This window comes from Sander vitreus, chromosome 16, assembly GCF_031162955.1.
Source record: "Sander vitreus isolate 19-12246 chromosome 16, sanVit1, whole genome shotgun sequence".
NCBI classification, from domain to species: domain Eukaryota; kingdom Metazoa; phylum Chordata; class Actinopteri; order Perciformes; family Percidae; genus Sander; species Sander vitreus.
In genome coordinates this window covers 17609427-17628568 of record NC_135870.1, presented here as the reverse complement: position 1 = coordinate 17628568, position 19142 = coordinate 17609427, and the positions used below count along the sequence as shown (strand labels likewise).

Here is a 19142-nt window from a genome sequence, read left to right as displayed (position 1 = left end):
TGCCTGAGCTCATTACTATTCATGAGCTTGCCCAGTTGCGCTGGGTAAAGGATGCTGATAGCCAGGCTCTCATTGGCTAGCTGTTAGCCAATCAGAGTCAAGCAGCTTAGCTCGTTGAATATTAATGAGAACTGGCACAATCGAGCTGAGTCTTCCTGCAGGCTTTTTATACCACGCTAGAATGGCTTGAAACAAGGTAACCAAGGCATTTTTTCCACAAAGAATGTTACAGCATCCATGGTAGAACTTCAGACATTACCACAAAGTAACGAAATACGTGTCGCAGGGCACCTTTAAGACATTATCTACTGCTGATTGTCAATTTGCTTTTTTCCTTGCAACATGTCAAATCATTTTTGGCCTCTCCTCTGATAAACAAATATTCAGGAGTCAAAAAGGATAAGAAATGGAGAACTGCATCATTATCGCTCCTGTTTCAAAAATGAATTGAAGGATCTGAAACGCTTTGTGCTGTACATAGAGTTGTTCACCCAGACATGCTGCTTTTTGGATGCTTTTATATAGACCTTAGTGGTCCCCTAATACTGTATCTGAAGTCTCTTTCCCGAAATTCAGCCTTGGTGCAGAATTACAGCCACTAGAGCCAGTCCCACAATGAGCTTTCCTTAGGATGTGCCATTTCTGTGTCTGTAGCTTTAAATGCTATGGACCTTTTTCACAGCAGACATTTTGACATGTCATAGTAGGAAAAGCACAGCTGAAATTGCTAACCTTAACGATGGCTCAGTTCCATCAAGTTTCCCAGTAAGCTATTTCAGTGAGTCAGCATGCACAATACCAGGACCTCTCCTAAGTGGAATGCAGCCATCATTAATGGTTCAGAATACACCTGTGCTTTTCCTACTATGACATGTCAACATGTCTGCCGTGACAACGGGCCAAATTCTCTGCGCGGGCAAAGCAGAGAAAGGGGAGGTAACCTCGCAGATTCCAGATTGGCCCATCCGAGCTTACTTTTCTTCTTTTTTTTTTAACAGGATAACCAGGGCTCGGTTTCTACCTATCACCATTTCTAGCCACTGGGGGACCATAGGCAGGCTGGGGGAACTCATATTAATAATAAACTCCTCATAAAGTGAAATGTTCATGCCATGGGACCTTTAAGTTCTGTACAGAAGAAAAACATCCAAACTCATGATTATCTTTACAAGGTAAGTTAACGTTCAGAACATAAGCGAGTTTACATTCAACCTTTTAATCTCTTGAATAAAAATCTGCGAATTGAGAGGTTATTAAGCAACGGTCAGGTTGTCCTGGGCAGCGAGGTTCAGATTTAATCAGATCCGATTAATAGATGTAAAACATTGGAAGTAAGATGATTCAGTGGTTTTCACACGAGCTGTGTTTTTCCAGTCATTAAGAACATGCATAGTCACAGGTTACTTAAATAAGTGCGTCATCAGTTTAATTGACGGAACAGGCTGTAATAGAAGAGGTGTCAGAAACACAAATCTTTCCGACAGTCGATAATCTGGATGCAGACAGCCAACTTTAAATGCACGTAATCCAAGACACTGCCATTAATACAGTACATTCAAGATCACAATATGTTACACAATTGTCTCCTTTTGGCAATGCTGTCATAAAATTGCCTGCTAGTTATACTAGTCATTCAGTTAGGGGTGTTCCTCAAGTACTTGAATGGACCAAAACTATTTCCCTGTCTTACTGCAAAGTCTGATAGGGCAGATATTAACAACATCACATCCCTACTCAGCCATCCTCATGCTGCATTGTTGTTTGCCTTGACGTCACTCAATCTATGAATCATTAATGGCGATACAGAGTCAACATCAGAGATCATACTTTTGCTAACCCCTCTCCAGTGATGATGAAGTAACATCCCAGGCTTCAAAGTAAACTGCTCTGAGAGAACCAGCATAACTGATGGACTGTCCTTTTTATTCAGTCTTTACCTGCCCACCTCAGATGCTGCATTCACTCTTCCTGAGCCTGGTATGAGCAAGCCAAGGCCTCTTTCATGAGCCAACACTTAGCCATTAAGTCTCTGCGTAACCACCTCTCTGTACATGATAGAGATGTACACAAAGAGAAGTAGGATCACAAAGAAATCGTCCATGAATCCCAGCAGACCGAAAAGTGCCTCAGGGAGGATGTCAAGCGGCGAGGCCAGGTAGGTGAGTGCTCCCACTAGGCAGAGAAGAATGCGAATCCTGAACATCCAGAAGAGGCCTCCCACAGAGAACATCTCCCTAAAGGCATGACGGAGCAAGGTGGGCACATCTCGCAGCCTGTCCATATACTGAGAAGACAGAGGAGAGAAAATATGATGAGAAGCTCTAAAAAAAATACTCCCATAATTATAATTATAATGCACTGCACAAGCCAGCATCTCATTTGCATACTTGTATATTTTACTAGCAGAGCCTCAGATTATACAGTCTGGGAGGGGGGGGCAGGGGGAGTAATAAGAAAATTCTCTTTACATTTGAATACTCACAAAGCATCATAACTGATATTGCTTTTAACATGTTTAAATAACATTCATAACAGGACAATGAAAATGTTTCTAGTAGCATCTTTAACTATATTTGAAGAATTGTTGCTATTTTAGGTATAAAAGTAAGCCCAGCTAACCTGTAACTACTGCAGCCCAAATAGGAATCTGGCTGTAGAATGGAATAGATTCTTTTTTGTAGTATACTTACTAGGGGTGCATGATTCAGAAAATGTCACGATTCAATTCAATATCGATTTTTAGGCTTAAGATTCGATTCAAAATCGATTTGATTCAAGAACGATTCTCGATTAAAAAAAAAAGAAGAAAAGATATATATATATATATATAAATAAATTGATTTTTGGAATTCTATGAATCGATTTTGAATCGGTAGAGCTTGAATCGCGATACGAATGTGAATCCATTTTTTGCACACCCTAACACTCACAGATCTTGGCTGGCCTGAGAACCTGCGGTTGTAATCGTTAATGTCTGTTAATATCAGCTGAGGTTCTCCCTCGCCATCCTGGACCCTCTGAGGAGCGGTGTGTTCATGAAATAGTGGGAAGAGCAGTGTTACCTGGGAAAAAAAAGTTTTTGTACAGTTATTGTACAGGTATTGTGTGGCACACACCTACACGAATACAAATTAGGAGAGAGTAACACTGTGTACTCATGGTTTTCACAATAACTAACCGAAAACAATTAGACTGAAAAAGAGTGTCAGCACCTTTAATAAATGAGAGTGTAGCATTTATATCTATGGGTAAATTTGGAAGCAAGCAATTCTAACAAATACCTGTAGGTCTGGTATCTAAAAAAATGGTAATATAAAAACTCAGGTTAACCATTATACCTCCAACATTTATTACAAGTCTCACCATTTGTCGGCAGATGGGGCAGTGAATTGCACCCAACCATGTGCCATACCTCCAGTAGGCTATAATGCAGGAGCCTATGCAGAGAAAAAAAAACATGAACACAGCATAAGCTAAAATCAAAGAACAAATAACTATTTTAACACATATACTCCCCAATTATACTTTGATTAATTTTCATTTTTGCAATTGAATTCTCTCTCTCTCTATATATATATATATATATATATATATATATATATATATATATATATATATATATATATATATATATATATATATTCTGATTTCTGCATATGGTCTAAAGCTAAAACAGTTTGGTTTTGCTTAATGCACATTACTAAAATCAGTCTTACCACAGAAAAGGTGTCCACAATTGGTTTCCACAGGCAGAACAGCCTGCTGTAAACACACAGGACAAGACATGTCTGTGTAATACTGCTGTCTGGCCTCCGCCTGTGGATTTTCATCCTGACAGAAATCAAATAAATAAAAATCAAAAACACATATGAAGTTGAATATGTCAGTAATCATTGAACAGACGATTTCTAAATGTATCTCCTCATTGAAAAATAAACATTACATTGAAACAAGTCAAATTTGTTAAAGCATATTTAATTTTTTAACATATTGTTGTTTTTATGCTATTTTTGTCAATTAGCTATATTAGGGCGGAAAGGCTAGAGTTGTATTTGCCTGCGTACCTGCTCTGTTTGGAGCTGTTGTCGGACGGCTCGAACATGCTCCTGATTCTCCGGATGAATGTTCTGCTGCTCTTGTCTGCAAGAAGGTCAAAAGGACAGACATTTGAAACCATAATATTCTTTAGCTGAAACTAAACTTTAAATAATTAATTTAAAAAAAATATAGATTTATAATACATCGGGTAAATTACTGTAAGTGCAAAGCAGTGCAAATAGGCAAACGAACTGTGGAGACAAGTTATCCTATGTGAGACTGAGCTAGAAGTAAAAACGTTGGGGTTTAGTGGAATGTATTTACTTGACAAATTGTATCAGCTTAGGTAAACAGAAGTTAGAGCAATTTTGAATATTCCAGTTTGTGAGGCTACTTCACATTAATAGAATCCTGAAATATGGATTTGAATTTACCTGCAGAGCAGAGTGAGAAGGCCTGCAAGGAAGGTGATAGTGAGCACCACAACAAATAAGACCTGGTTGCTGACACCTTCGATGAGGGTGTCCTCATCTTGGACCAGGTAGTCCAAGTCCCCACATTGACTGTCCTCCATCACCCACACTCATAGCACTAGAAAACAAAGAGGCAAAAAAGAGGTTAGCGTTACACTGGACAGTGTTCTGTTTCGGATCTGTATCAATCTATTTAATAATAAAAAGAGTAACATAATATAACAACGTGGCTATAACTGCATAAAGGCCGCTAGTTTGACGGAGTATTTGAAGTTCATTTCTAATATCAATTTGTTTCAGCATATTTAGCTAGCTAAGGTATGAAAACAAGTGTCATCACTATAAGCCTTAATGCCTTCTTATCGTTACTCACGTTAGCTAGCGTTGGTGGACTGATAGTCAATACTTGTCCAATCTGATACCAAGGTCACACAATATCTAGGAAACCGTTATTTACTTTCCTGACATTATCAGCTCTGTCTTCCATAGGCTTAACATTAACTTAAGTTACTGTAGGCTACTCCACAGTGACAGCTAGCTAAGTTTAGCGTTAGCGTAGAGTAGCCTTCACTGTGCTAATGATACGATACATTTACATTGTATGAATTGGGCTGACGTTGAAAGCCGACGATGTGTCGTTTCGCTTTTGGCACGTTACATCCGCCCGGCGGGAAGTAGCTGGAGTTATTAACGTCACACACCTATAAAAGACAGTGGCTGTTCTTCTAAATCCGAGCTCAACCTGGCCATTATCGCTCGTAGCTAAACCATAAACATATAGCTAACGTTACCCCTTTGCCTGGTTAACCAAGAACGTCCTGGGTCTGACTGAGCACTACTGGCTTAGCAGCTAACTTAAGAGTCCACGTATGAAACAAGAGCACACTTGAGCAACGTAACAACCTACCAACTACTGGCAATATGACATCACCTACCAATAGGAAGTCCACTGTCTCTCAAGGCTTGACTTGCCAACTTCTTTCACTTTGATCCTCGAGACATTTTCTTTCCATCAATGGCAGATTATAGGCTAGTGACTCGCGTCAGATCGGGAGCAAGAACCAGTATCGTTGCCGTATCATGAACTGCGTTTGCATCAGTTTTGCATGTGTTGTTTCAGTTGGTTTCGTCTAGTTTTCTTCTTCTTCTTTGGGTTTTAACGGCAGCTTGCATCCTAAATGTTGCACTACTGCCATCTTCTGGAGTTAGTTAACTATGGTGTCCAGTATGTCAGATTTTCCTCATCAGTCCTGCTCTTATTGAAGCTGACCAAGTATCTTCCTTGTCCACTTTCACCACACTCCACTATATTCTTTACTCCTGCTCCTGTTATCCCAAATCGTTTCATTTCTTCCATCATGTCCTTTTTTCTAATAGCCTTCATATTTTCTGCAACTAACAAGCACATGCTCTGCAGTTTCTGGTACAATGATCATAAAAACCAAGTGTATCTATCTATCTATCTATCTATCTATCTATCTATCTATCTGTCTGTCTGTCTGTCTGTCTGTCTGTCTGTAGCTATGGGTCTCCGTCCAGAGCAACGGGATCTGTTGGTCCATTCTTATATACTGTCTATCTATCTATCTATCTATCTATCTATCTATCTATCTATCTATCTATCTATCTATCTATCTATCTATCTGTCTTTCTGTCTGTCTGTCTGTCTGTCTGTCTGTCTGTCTACAGCTATGGGTCTTCGTCCAGAGCAACGGGATCTGTTGGTCCATTCTTATATACTGTTTATGGTCTATAGTATCTATCTATCTATCTATCTATCTATCTATCTATCTATCTATCTATCTATCTATCTATATATCTATCTATCTATTTCACACTCTGATCAGTAGGTGGCAGTAGTAGGCCTTACAACGGGTGAGAATGTCCTGAAAACCATAAGAAGAAGTACTAAGGCATTCTGTACCATCAGTTTAACTATTTACAGTTAGCGAATACAGGGATTTAATTGTACCAAAGCACATTTTAATTGAGGCAAAATGCCTCGTTATGCACAGCTAGTGATTGGTCCGGCGGGTAGCGGTAAGGTAAGTTATCAGTCATTCAGTTGCACGTGCTGAAATGCCTTGTTATGCTATTCGGCTAAAGCGCTATGCTAAGACATGGGGTTGTCTAGTCATCCACATTGACCAAGTTTAAGTTCTATCTGCCTTTGATTTGTTATTTTTTGGAGTGTTATTGTCCATTTCAGAGTACCTACTGCTCCACCATGGTCCAGCATTTACAGACCCTCAACCGCTCAGCTCAGGTGGTCAATCTGGACCCAGCAGCTGAGCACTTTGACTACCCTGTCATGGCAGGTGAGTAATATACAGCATGTTTTTAGTTTACAAAATGATTACATGTAATTACAAAGACTACATCTTAGAGGTATATAATACAGAACTAGTATGTTATTACATGCGTATATTGGGTGTATAGTGATTTAGGTCTGATTTCAAAACACTGACTTGTGGTTTGCTAATAATAGCCTACATAGATAGATATATAAATACGTTGGTTCACATACTGTACAACAACAGACTAAACTAGGACACAGTTTAGTGTGACCACACACATGGTCACAATAATGTTAACAATACAAAAAACACTAAAAAAAAATAAATAAAAAATACACAAACTGGGAAGTGTACTATTAATATTTTAGAAATAAAGTGATTTATCCTGCACTGTTAGAGATAAATGTTATGAATCACATGGTCATGTTTTTTTTTTTTTTTTGCTGTTACATTTAGAATACTTACAGTAAGAGTTATTTTGTTCGACACAATAACCGGATTGTTTGTGTGTCCGTAGACATCCGGGAGCTCATCCAGGTGGATGACGTGATGGAGGACGCTTCTCTCAGATTTGGCCCTAACGGAGGTCTGGTCTTCTGCATGGAATACTTCGCCAACAACTTTGACTGGCTGGGGGAAAGCCTGGGGCATGTAGAGGATGACTACATACTGTTTGACTGCCCAGGTAAACATCTTGGCAGAGGCATGCTGAAAGCTGGTGCAGGGTGGATTTACCCACTGGTTTGTACTGGGTATGGCCCAGTATGTTAAGAGGTGAAAGGAAGGGGTTTAATGGGATGACATGTAATACATTTAAAAAAAATATGTTTGTCTTCTTGCTCTCTACGAGCAAGACAGCTTGAGTAACAAGCATTACAACTGAAGTTTGAACATTAATTCATTCAAGAAAGTGAACGTGACATACTAAAATGAGATTTGACGTGGTTTTCATCACAGTATTGGGATTATGGATTTGTATTTACATCACTATAGATGCATTGTCCCAGTTTTGGTGCTATGTTTTCTTTTCACAGTTTTCACAAGTGGCTTCCTTTTTGCAGGTCAGATTGAACTTTATACACACCTCCCTGTAATGAAGCAGCTGGTGGAGCAGCTCCAGCAGTGGGAGTTCCGGGTGTGTGGGGTCTTTCTGGTAGACTCCCAGTTCATGGTGGAGTCTTTTAAGGTGACAGACGATGTCTTCATCTGTTTGTTTGGTTCCCCTTTGTGTGTGAACACCCAATTTTTTTTTGCAATAATGTGCACTTAATGTAGTAATGAAAGCAAACAAAGTATGACATCTTCCCTTTACTCTAACTACAGTTCATCTCAGGAGTCATGGTTGCCCTGAGTGCCATGGTGTCATTAGAGATCCCTCAAATAAACATCATGACAAAAATGGACCTGCTTAGTCCCAAAGCCAAGAAAGAGATTGAGAAGTAAGTTTCATATGAGCAAAGTACAACAGTGTTATGTGTCCTAAGTTAACATGAAACTTTCCTTTTAATGTTTGTAGTAAGACCCAAATAAAGGAAGGGTTATAGTGACTTAAATGTTACTTTTACCTAATATTCTGAACCTCAGTTATGGCGTTTTTCAAAAAACCTAAACCTATTAAAGGGAAAAGTCATAAAGGAAAGTCATCTATTTTCCTAATTATTGAAAAGGTTTTTCAGCTGGACGCAGCATTCATTATGTTTTGCTTTCTTTTTCACTAGGTACCTGGACCCAGACATGTACTCAATGATGGAAGATAACTCCGATAACATCAGAAGCAAAAAGTTCAAGAATCTGACTAAAGCCATCTGTGGTCTGGTGAGTGAAGCCTTTAATAATATATAATATATATAATATAATAATAATACTGCATTTATTTTTATTTGTTTAATGAGACAGTCTCAAAAGTCTTTGTCTGTGTGTCCAGATTGATGACTACAGTATGGTAAGATTCCTGCCCTTTGACCGCACAGATGAGGAAGGTATTAACATAGTACTGCAAAACATTGACTTCTCTATACAGTATGGAGAAGACCTGGAGTTCAAGGAGCCGAAGGTGAAGAAACATACAAAAACAAAACGTTTTACAATATGGTGTAAAAGTAATTACAATGCATTTGTCATTGTTAATAATAGTGTGAATTAATATTTTGTTATTGCTATTCTTTCCTTTTCTACAGGAGGTTGATGAAGAGCCTGCTAATCTTAATTATGATGCGTTTTTTCAAGACAAAGTTGACAGCTGAGGACTGGAGTAGTATGACTCCAGGACTTCTGCAAAAAAAGAGACTAGAGTTAAAAACAACATTTGAGGCTGATGAAGAACCAGGATACACTATATCAAGTCCAGATGGAGAATGGCATGACAATAAAAAAGGGACATGTGTGGGTTAAAAAGACTGACTGAAGATCGAATATCTTGTGTCATGTACAGTATGTTTTTGTTCTTGGGTACCTTTTTGATGACTCAAGAAATGTGTGATTTCAACCCATTCATGTTTTTTTATTATGTCAGGACAGTGTTTAATTTTAAGTTCAAGAGTTGTTAATAAATACATGTATTATTGCTATATTTTTTAAATAAAATATGACAAAAAATATCCAACTTGACTTCCTTTGTGAAGAAACCCGGTGTGTTAGCGCCTCCATGTGGACGGTACGCCACATAACATGCGGACACTTCCTGTAAAGCTGAAGGGTGGGACAAGCGGAAGCTGGGTCCTGTAGTGTTAGTATTTTTCTCGCGCTGAGCAGTTGGACTGATATTTATCACTCAACATGCCGGTGAGTAAATTCTACAAGATTATTAACCAACAAAAGCTTATATTGTGCGATTTTAGAACAAAATACAAATGCATAGAAACTCCACTGTAACACACAAGGGCCTCCGAGTAAACGCTAGCTGTGATTCTCGATAGCATAGTTGGCTAGCTATGTTAGCATATGCTCGCAATGTTTGACAGTCAAAAGTGATACATTCATTGTAACGTTTCTGCAAATCCTCCTTAGTTTAGTATCATTACAATAAAGGGTTTGCTATCGTGGTAGCATAGCCTTTACAGCGGAGGTGACTGTAGCAGAGGTATCACTGATGCTATCTGCCAGAAAGGTAACGTTACCTTGAAAATATACGTGACAGCAACTTTTTCTCTCTTTTTAAGGCGTATCACTCAAGCCTGATGGTCCCCGATACCAGGCTGGTGGGGAATATGGCTTTGCTTCCCCTCAAAACCCAGTTCAAGGGACCAGCCAGAGGAGACGGTAAGGTTTGAATTAACACAAAGTGGAGCCAATCCCTCTTAATCACAGAAATGCATACGCAGTGGTTTACGTTAGTTTCTAAAATGTTCACTCGCTTAGTTTTGTTAGCTTGTTATGACACGTTGCTCAGTTCCTGAAACATGTATCGGCCTCACTTCCATATATGGCCTCGAGTGCATCCTATAGTTCAACTTCTTCATTGTCTTGACGCTCCGTTTCCAGCATTTAAGTGTCTGTAAAGCTTGAAGTGAGTGTCCCTCTCAGATTTTGTAGACATGTTGGAGTATAGAGGATATAGAGGAGTATATCAGAGGATTTGATGTGGTAGTCATAGTGAAGTCGAAGTCATGATTTGATGAGATTTTCACCCTAAAAACTGGACATTCTAATTGTATTGTTGGGTCACTTGGAGTTGTTCCTTAGCAGCCTGTATATCACAACTCAAAAATAGGGACTTGCCATACAACAACAAAAGATGTGGTGACTAAAACAGGAAATGACTGCATTAATACATACTTAATTAATCATCATTAATCATTAATACAACACTTTTTAAAAAAAAGTTTCTTGCATCTTTGAATTATGTAGTGAGCGGAGAGCCTTTTATTGATACTTTTTTTTTTCTTTTTCCATTTCAGGCATTGAGTCAGACATCATTGATGAGGCCATCTACTACTTTAAGGCCAATGTTTTCTTTAAGAACTATGAAATCAAGGTAAGAAATGTGCTCTCACTTGTATTGGGAGCTGGAATTTATCCCTCATTTAAGGTGACTTAAGTCAAATGTTTAAAGAAAATTGAAATTTGTGTGCATCAAGCTTCAGAACTTGAGATATTCCTGTAGATATTCGACAGAGAAAAATCTAACACAAAGAAGTGGTGCATTTTTGTTGTTGTTGTTGTTAAGATGTTTAGTTGAGGAACAAGTATGTATCTCACTAGTGTGTGACTGTTTCTGTATGTTGTCTCTTCCCCATCTCTCTCTGTCTTGAAGCAGCTGTGCATTTTGTTCAGGATTTAAACTACTGTACTAATTACAATAACACTCATACTGTAGACCCATTTCTTTCAGTCTAATTCCAGGTATTTCAGCTAGTATTGTGTTTTCTTCCAGAACGAGGCAGACAGGACGCTGATCTACGTCACACTGTACATTTCTGAATGCCTAAAGAGGCTACAGAAGGTAAATTGCATATTTGTTACATATCTCTGCACTTTAAACAATGGCTTCATACTAATCTTTGAATGAATAGCATCAATTAAAAGGCTTGTGCTACAGTCAGGGCTCTCGACCAAAGGGTGAGGACCCACAAGGGCTTATCGGATGGCTTTTAGGGAGCCATTAAGTAGAATGTAAATTGTTTTTCTGTTTTACACACACAGGGAGGAGGAATTAGCGGCTTGAATGCCTATTCAAATGGGTGTTACTATAACTGGTGATCTGACCCTTTGCATCGGTGTGTGTGGTTGCTCTTTACAGTGCAGCTCCAGGAGCCAGGGAGAGAAGGAGATGTACACTCTGGGCATCACCAACTTCCCCATTCCTGGAGAACCTGGCTTCCCTCTCAATGCTATGTATGTCAAACCTGCAAACAAGCAAGAGGACGGTAAGAATCGGCACCATCAACTAACTACACTGCTGTTTCACTTGCCAGTGTCCTTGTACTCTTCTCATATTGCATTTAATTTACAGCCTGAAGTAATATTGAGCCAAAAATAGCAACGCTGACCAAAGCCTTGTCAGCTTTAAGGATCTGACGTTGGAATTGCGTTTTCTTGCTTGCGTTGTGTCCCTCAACCTTGTTCTTATACAGCGGGCCTGGATGTTTAATCATCCCTCGTGATATGTAGTGGCTGAGACTGTAATTTTACTGAATCAACACCTTTGCTGAATTTGGAATTGTCACAACTGTGTTTTCCCTTTTTACTCCTGGATATTTACACTGGCTTTTTCTGTAAAAAAAGGTGGGAGGTCAACAATTCAATTAGTGCCTAAGGTCTTTTTTATTCTGAGTTTTCATGTAGCTGTAATAAATGAAATGTTATGCTATGATGTGACTTTTCTCCATAGTAATAGTCTGTTACAATCCTGTTTCTGTAACCTCTTCCAGAGACTATGAGGGCATACCTCCAGCAGATCCGCCAGGAGACCGGCTTGAGGCTATGTGATCGCGTGTTTGACCCCCAGACAGACAAACCCAGCAAGGTGAGTCCCAACACCTCCAAAATGTCACTACGGCTTTATAAACAGTTATATGTCCAGATTTGACTGATTGAGCATTAACATAGCACATCCGCTGTAAAAAATATATTGTATATCAACATATTGAGCACAGGTTCAAATGTTGGAGTTCTGGATGTATTTCAGCATTAAAACAAATGTATCCTATTTTTTTTTAGATCTCCACTTTTCTTAACAGAATTAGTTTTTTTTTTTTCCCAGTGGTGGGTGTGCTTTGTCAAGAGGCAGTTCATGAACAAAAGTCTGTCAGCTCCTGGACAGTGAACGACTCCGTTTCTATTCTACACCTGCAAGATGGTGGGGTGGGGTTGGAGAGGGGGGGGGGGCGCGATCTGCTTCTGTGTTGCTAAGATGATTTTATACTCTGAGTTTAAGGATATGTCTTAATTTGTCTGGATGTTAACCATATTGAGCTGGTGCTTAATTCAATAAAGAAATCACGGAGATTGGAAAATAATGTGGTACTGTGTTTTGTTCTTATTGCACTTCACACTAAAAACAAGGCACATATTCAGGGAGTCGTGATCAACATTAGTTCTGAATGGACTTACATCTAAAGTTAGATTTCAGTGACCTGTAGACACATCTGTTAATTTAAGATGAAGACTTGAATAGTGGAGAGGTAGAAACATTTCACCAATCACTCACACGTCCACAAGGTTTTATTACTTGTTTTCACAATATAAAAACTTAAATCGACTTAAAGTGGGTGCCACTGCATACCCATTACTCAAATTATGCCCATACTAAGCATACTATAGCTATTCCTGTTTAGTTCTTTAAAGTCACTTGATTAGCAGATCATTTTGTGGGTGGTATAGGCTTTTACTACAAACTATTTGACTTGTTATAGTAGGAAAAATGGCTCCGTTCCTTTACGTGTTCCAGTTAGAGTGAGGCCACCTCCCTGAAACTGACACAGCTAAATGGAATTCTATTTACACCCATGCTTGTCCTTGTGACTGCCAAAATGGCCATTTAAAAAAAAATAAAATAAAAAACTCTCCCATAGGCAAGGTGAATGCATTTTCTCTATACACGTGCAGTGTTCAAAAATGTTCAGACAGTTCTTCCAAGCAAGGGCAAACGCAGTTTATATTTACACAAGTAAACAATGTAGCATGTTCATTAAAAATATATTTATTGGTGCATTCTCTTTGGTTTGTCCACAATAGTTTTTCTGGATTCAAAACAAGCCTTCAGATGCAGTCCTTATTGAAGATAAGTTTCCTTCACTGGCAGTCAAAGTTAAGGCAGCGCTGGGTGATAAGTTTGCCCCCTCATGTAGAGAGGGACCACTTTCTCTGCAGAACACTTTGGCTGTGCAGGGAAATTAGAGCCAATGTCTGTATTTCCATCTCTTTAAAGAGTGCAAATACTGCATAATTGATGAAATAACTGTAGACTGGATGGCTCAGTGTGGCAGGTTGAAAATAAAAAAAACCTCCATTACAGGCGATATGCATCTTAAAACACACCAAATAGTCGCACTCTAAATAAATAGGTAAATATAAAGTAAACTAAATAAGGCCGCGATCAGACAGAGCGCATTTGTTTGTTATTTTGCTGTTAAGTTAAATGACGTGGGGCGTTTTTTCAGCACCGAGTTGAAGTTCTTTTCAACTCGAGTTCAGGGCGCTCCTGCAAAAAAAATAAAAAATAAAATGCAATGCGCTCATCAATGCAAAACAGCGAGCAAAACACTTCACTTTCATTTAAAAACAATTAGCCTACAAAAATCCGCCCCGGGCTGCTCAAACACGCTGTCTGATCGGGGTCTAATGGTTCATTTATCAAAGGGGATGACTCCTAAAATCTGATGAGTATGTACATAACAAAAAGTATTAGGCTGTATAATGCATCTTCCTGCGAGTAAAAATGCTGATGCCATGTGTCTTGTGCAACTGATGGTGGAAAATGGAAAAGTAAAATGGAACTTTTGGCAGCGTGAATGCCACTGCCATTCAGCAAGATTCATAAATATCAACACTCAAACTGCAAGACACAAATTAGTAGAGTTATACGGGTTTAGAAACGTTTTTCCTGCGAGTCTTTTTCTTGTTTGGGTGGCTAGTTGATGGTGACAAAGTTGTGCCCCATGGTCATCTAGCCGACTTAAGTGTAACCAGTTGTCAAATCCCCTGTGCAGTTCCAATCTGAAACAAAATCAACATCTTGGTTTGGTTAATGCTGTGTAAACCTACAGCACTATAATGATATCGTTTTACAAGTAAAGACATCCGCCAAATGAGCAACAGTAACTAACTGTGTGTGATTACACTACAATGAATCCTGATAGGTGGTTGTACTCACTGTGTTGATGGCTGGAGTGAGGCCTTAGTCATACGCCATCTCTTGACTCCTCCGCACACAGCGTGCCACCTTTTTCTTAAAAACTCCTTTAGGATCCTCTCGCCACTCTTTCTGCAGGATATAACATTTAAAAAAAATAATCTATCAACAATCTCATTAGCTTGTGCTTTGTTTCTAACTACCTCCCAACACAGCTAAGCTGATGTGTACTTCATTTAAAAATAACTGTGGTGACTTAACAGTCATTTCAAGTTGCTTGTACCTTTCGTACTTTGCACGCTGTTCCACATGTAGACACAGATTAGAAATAAAATGATTCCTATTGTTTCATATGGCTTGTCTGACCTAAATGTGTGTTTAGCCAAATACTTTGGTATTACTTTGGTAATTTTGCCTCTAACGTCCATTTTCGGAGAATCAGAGAGAAGCGCAGACATTTAAGAGGCACCGAAATCCACGTTGCTATTCGGTCCGGTAGATAACGGTCATTATTTTTATTTATTAGAAATTATTAGCACCAGGTCTGTTAGCACTGGTATTCTGTCTATAATGGAGTGGAATGGAAATTTCTAAGTGACCCCAAACTTTTGGCCAGTTGTGTGTGTGTGTGTGTGTGTGTGTGTGTGTGTGTGTGTGTGTGTGTGTGTGTGTGTGTGTGTGTGTGTGACAAAAAAAGAAAAGAATCTACAAACTAACCCTGGCTTGAGATCGTTCTTATATGAGACAGTGGACACTTACAGCTGCATCTACGTTGGCAGGAGAGTCTCCATTGGGGTCTGCCAACATGGAGATAACACTGATCATAATGGTCTCCACTGTGTGGATTGGCAGCCAGCGCTCTTCAGGCTTCTCATAGCCATACTTGTCCTCGCCAGGTTCATGCAGGATGGAGATGCAGACATCGCCATTTTTTGCCACTGGCAGAAAAAAAAAAAAAAGAATTAACAGAGCTCTGCACTCAGCAAAACTCAAGCCTAATACATTTAATTATGAAGCCAGTTACAGTAAGAGACTTTTGTCAAGGGACCTTTACCAGAGAACTATTATCTGCAAACTAATATACTCACAGCCACCAGTGGCCACTGTTTAAGGGTGTTTTCTCACCTGCGCGTTAAATCAGACTCTGGTTTGTTTTCCCCCTTGGTGCGATTCGTTTAGGCAGGTGTGAACACAGTAATCGCACTCAGGTGCGGACCCAAACAACCACACCGAGACTCTTTAGAGGAGGTGGTCTCGGTCCCATCCCAAACGAACTCTGGAGCGGTTTGTTTGTGGTGGGAACGTGATCTGACCCAGTTGTACTCGAAGCTCTGCAAGTTTGAGCTAAACGGCTCCTGAAGCCAGGTGTGCTTTGCATTCTGGGATGCAGCAGAGCACACAAACTGTAGCCGCTTGCGTCGTAGTAGCAGCTAGCCGGAGAATTGAATAGGAATGTTACAGAAATATGTACTAGCTCAGTAGTCTAATGTATTGTAGTGGGTATACTGCACTGTGTATTGGCCAGAATCTGCCTTTGGGGGAGGGTGGGGGGCATATCAAAGTGGGGGTCTGGGTGTCATCCCCCAGGGAAGTTTTGAGCATCAACAACTTCATTTCCTGTATTCAGATACCCTTTTATGCACCAATTTATGGTGGAAATACCTTTATTTAGCCTATGTGAAGAAGAAAAACACAGATGAAAATTCAAAATATATCAAAAATATAATGGAAAGTATGTTGTTGCGTGTCATTGAGCATTTTTAAAGCTACATTGTGGAAGAATTTCTCCCATCTAGCGGTGAAATTGTATATGACAACCAACTGAATATTACTTTCTAGCCCTTCCCATTCCGAGCGCGGTTTCACTCCTACGGTGGCCGAACCCAAAATTAGCTCTTAGTATCTGCGTCGTTTACACGCAGCTGTTCTAGCCACTCCAATATTAACTTTGGTCTTGTTGCTTTGCCTGTCGCGTTGTTGTTTTAATTCTCTTTTTCGCTTCCCTGGCGAGTAATCTCCCGGCTGGCATTCGTCACGGTGCCACTGATTGTAAAAGCGCGAAAGGCGGAGGTATGTCCCTCTTTGGCTAATGTATTTTAAAGATGACGGCGCAACATGGCTGCCGCCATTCGAGTGACTCGCTCGTATGTATTCTGAATGATTCTGGAGAGCAGATTCTACGCTTACGAGAATACTTTGATTAGTTGGTGGAAGTAATTGCACATGAATGAACACATATTTGTGAAAGAACAAAGGGGTTTTTGCTAAGAATCAACTCAAAAAATGACACGATGTAGGTTTAAGTGGGTATTATGGAAATCCTTTCTTAGTGGGTATACTGCGTATACCTGCGTATCACATAGACTACACCGCTGGTCCTTACCATTTGGATGCCAGATTTCTGTGATGAACTTCATCTTGGGAGGCCTCAAAGGGTAGTTACGGGGGAAGGTTAAGGTGGCTTTGAAGAAACCTCCTTCACTGCAAATAACAAAGAGGATGGTGTTAATATGCACACTGGGTATTATGAGTGAACAGCTCAGCTACAAATCAAGGTAAGTTCATGGGGAAATGATTTCTCTCACAACAATGTGTCTTGAGGTCCAATGACGACCACTTCCCACTGATAGATGTCATCATCATCTACAAGACCCGCAGAAAAGCCTTCCACTGGGTTCTTGTTGAGCTCTGAAATTTAAGTTGCAGTTAGTCTAGTCTCGCATTGCCAGACCCATCTCCACAGCGATGTGGAGTAAATCGGTTTTTGTCACACAAAGTATATCAACCTGGGGGTGTAGCTAAGTGAATCAAATTAGTTGATGTGCAAGTAACGTAATGACAAGTAGACTGACGAAAGACACCTGGCAATACTTGGCAGCTGAATATCCAAACGTATGCACTGGCTTGTGTGTGGTGATTTTGAAATGCCTTCAGTGGCTATTGAGCAACAGTCAGCTAGCCTTAGTCATAGTCGGGCTATCTGTGACGTTACACGTGCATTTCAACTTTGTTGTCACTAGCCGCATATGTAACTGTTACGTAAAAACGTCAGCTAACGAAATAAAAAGGTCAAATGAAACGCAGCGGCTGCTCTGATGTGATAACTTAATATAACGTTACCGTAAAATAAGCTCTAGTAGCAACAATTATCGTTAACGTTAGCCAACTTACCTGCTAATTGTTTACGTAGTAACAACGAGGACTGTCCCGTCATGTTATAGCCAACGTTATAAATGTTTAACTCCGTTATTGGTATTTATTAACGCCAACTAACTGTCAACACGGTTAAATTTAACATTGGGCAGATAATAAAGCTAAAACAAACCGTCCACGTTTCTCCTCTGTCTCTATGCTATCTGACAAGACCAATAATATAAGTGGAAAAAAACGGTGAGAGGTAAATTGCCCTCGGTACAAACTCTCAGGCAAGCCTTTCTTTCAGACGTTATACTGTCCCCAGTCCCCAATAAGGTCCAATTAAATGAAAGTTAGTTTTAAACCTAGGGCCTTCGCTAGGATATAGGGCTATTGATTTTGGCAAAAGAGCGTGGAATGTATTACTCACACAGCTCACGAAATACTGCCGTTCAGGCCTAATCCTGGGCTAAATCTAACGCTGTCTTTTCTTCTTCGTGTGGCTCCGCAGCTGGCTATTCCCCCATTGGTGCATTACTGCCACAAACAGTTTGTAATGAATACTACATGTTCAGTATTTGCATCTCGAGGTGTAGACTTTAGTAGAAAATGCAGCAATATAAAGCCAACATTTAAAACTACAATAAAATAAATCAGTATTGTCCCACCACAGTTATATTCCTGGTAATGTGAAGAAGGCGTTAACAGCATTTAGATCATCATGTCGGTAAATTAACTTTACAGAAAATATATTAAACAGTAAATAAACTGAACATGAAAAATCCCATTTGTTAGAAAACTGAGACTATGGCCCTGCCCCCTGCCTGCACAGAACTCTGACCTCCAGTGCATCAAACATCTTTGGTATGAAACGCAGACTAAAACCCATGTGTTATTGCCTGCCTCAAATGGGAGCAAATCCCTGAGCTAAACTCCATGTAGCCTATAAAACAGTGTCTCAGTCTTAATTACCTTTATTGCCTCATTGCTTACCTACAAAGTGTCCCCTGCTGAAATAATGGCATACCCTACTCTCCTGTCCTTCCCCCACTCCCTCTGCCATTTCCTTGTTGTTTTATCCCTCATTTATCACTTAAAGATCCCTCTAAGGCAGCTTTCAAATCCACTTCATCTCACTCTATTCCCCTTCCCCTGCTACATCCACAACCTCATCCACGCCTACATGTGTTTCAATCTCTAAAAATACAAAAGCACTTCCTGTATCCACTCAATTCAGTGCCACTAAAAGCTCCAAACGACGTCAGGCTTGACCAGAGATCATCCCTCTAGCAGTGCTGTCAGTGCATCGGCTGAAGAATATACCTGTTTGTTACTTGTCTTACTCTGGTGAAAACTGACAAGCCCTCTGGCAGCAGCCTTTTCTAAATAAATTGTACTACAAATCTA

The 19142-nt window shown here is 39.8% G+C and overlaps 4 protein-coding genes across 8 annotated transcripts; 2 read left to right on the top strand and 2 right to left on the bottom strand.

The window, feature by feature from the left end:
• Window positions 1-1213: 1213 nt before the first annotated feature.
• Window positions 1214-5654, bottom strand: rnf170 (ring finger protein 170). Of its 4 annotated transcripts, none has more exons than XM_078271968.1 (7): window positions 5447-5654; window positions 4473-4629; window positions 4065-4140; window positions 3717-3831; window positions 3364-3437; window positions 2931-3062; window positions 1214-2284 (listed from the first exon to the last, which is right to left on the bottom strand). In XM_078271968.1, the coding sequence occupies exons 2-7, from the start codon at window positions 4610-4612 to the stop codon at window positions 2015-2017; spliced, it is 807 nt and encodes a 268-aa protein (XP_078128094.1). In that variant the 5' UTR covers window positions 4613-4629; window positions 5447-5654; the 3' UTR covers window positions 1214-2014. The 4 variants fall into 4 exon arrangements, with proteins under 4 accessions (XP_078128094.1, XP_078128096.1, XP_078128097.1 ...); XM_078271970.1 differs by lacking the exon at window positions 5447-5654 and adding an exon at window positions 5303-5411; XM_078271971.1 differs by lacking the exon at window positions 5447-5654 and adding an exon at window positions 5213-5237.
• Window positions 5655-6383: 729 nt separating this feature from the next.
• On the top strand, window positions 6384-9405 carry gpn3 (GPN-loop GTPase 3). The gene is made up of 8 exons (XM_078271081.1): window positions 6384-6556; window positions 6721-6829; window positions 7326-7493; window positions 7870-7994; window positions 8132-8247; window positions 8527-8623; window positions 8733-8861; window positions 8986-9405. Exons 1-8 carry the CDS (start codon window positions 6509-6511, stop codon window positions 9049-9051), a joined length of 858 nt encoding a protein of 285 aa, XP_078127207.1. The 5' UTR covers window positions 6384-6508; the 3' UTR covers window positions 9052-9405.
• Window positions 9406-9476: 71 nt separating this feature from the next.
• On the top strand, window positions 9477-12765 carry arpc3 (actin related protein 2/3 complex, subunit 3). 2 transcript variants are annotated; one of them, XM_078271083.1, is made up of 7 exons: window positions 9477-9589; window positions 9967-10066; window positions 10705-10781; window positions 11181-11249; window positions 11547-11673; window positions 12178-12272; window positions 12510-12765. In XM_078271083.1, exons 1-7 carry the CDS (start codon window positions 9584-9586, stop codon window positions 12570-12572), a joined length of 537 nt encoding a protein of 178 aa, XP_078127209.1. In that variant the 5' UTR covers window positions 9477-9583; the 3' UTR covers window positions 12573-12765. The 2 variants fall into 2 exon arrangements, with proteins under 2 accessions (XP_078127209.1, XP_078127208.1); XM_078271082.1 differs by having other exon boundaries at window positions 12467-12765.
• Window positions 12766-13432: 667 nt separating this feature from the next.
• Window positions 13433-18211, bottom strand: LOC144531132 (ubiquitin-conjugating enzyme E2 G1-like). The gene is made up of 6 exons (XM_078271084.1): window positions 17772-18211; window positions 17186-17288; window positions 16984-17081; window positions 15360-15538; window positions 14622-14732; window positions 13433-14464 (listed from the first exon to the last, which is right to left on the bottom strand). Exons 1-5 carry the CDS (start codon window positions 17812-17814, stop codon window positions 14646-14648), a joined length of 510 nt encoding a protein of 169 aa, XP_078127210.1. The 5' UTR covers window positions 17815-18211; the 3' UTR covers window positions 13433-14464; window positions 14622-14645.
• Between the last annotated feature and the right edge of the window lie 931 nt (window positions 18212-19142).

Bases quoted from the DNA above. Each gene is read 5' to 3' on its own strand.
- arpc3 (XM_078271082.1), top strand. The intron at 10,782-11,180 runs GTAAGAAATGTG...GTTTTCTTCCAG, and splicing joins TTAAGAACTATGAAATCAAG to AACGAGGCAGACAGGACGCT. The intron at 11,250-11,546 runs GTAAATTGCATA...TGCTCTTTACAG, and splicing joins GCCTAAAGAGGCTACAGAAG to TGCAGCTCCAGGAGCCAGGG.
- gpn3 (XM_078271081.1), top strand. From the start codon at position 6,509: ATGCCTCGTTATGCACAGCTAGTGATTGGTCCGGCGGGTAGCGGTAAG. The intron at 7,494-7,869 runs GTAAACATCTTG...TCCTTTTTGCAG, and splicing joins CATACTGTTTGACTGCCCAG to GTCAGATTGAACTTTATACA. The intron at 8,862-8,985 runs GTGAAGAAACAT...CCTTTTCTACAG, and splicing joins TGGAGTTCAAGGAGCCGAAG to GAGGTTGATGAAGAGCCTGC.
- rnf170 (XM_078271968.1), bottom strand. From the start codon at position 4,612: ATGGAGGACAGTCAATGTGGGGACTTGGACTACCTGGTCCAAGATGAG. The intron at 3,438-3,716 runs GTAAGACTGATT...TTCTCTGCATAG, and splicing joins TTGTGGACACCTTTTCTGTG to GCTCCTGCATTATAGCCTAC. The intron at 2,285-2,930 runs GTGAGTGTTAGG...CTGTCTTCTCAG, and splicing joins TCTCAGGCCAGCCAAGATCT to TATATGGACAGGCTGCGAGA.
- LOC144531132 (XM_078271084.1), bottom strand. From the start codon at position 17,814: ATGACGGGACAGTCCTCGTTGTTACTACGTAAACAATTAGCAG. The intron at 17,289-17,771 runs GTAAGTTGGCTA...CTTAAATTTCAG, and splicing joins ACTACGTAAACAATTAGCAG to AGCTCAACAAGAACCCAGTG. The intron at 17,082-17,185 runs GTGAGAGAAATC...TGTTATTTGCAG, and splicing joins GGACCTCAAGACACATTGTT to TGAAGGAGGTTTCTTCAAAG.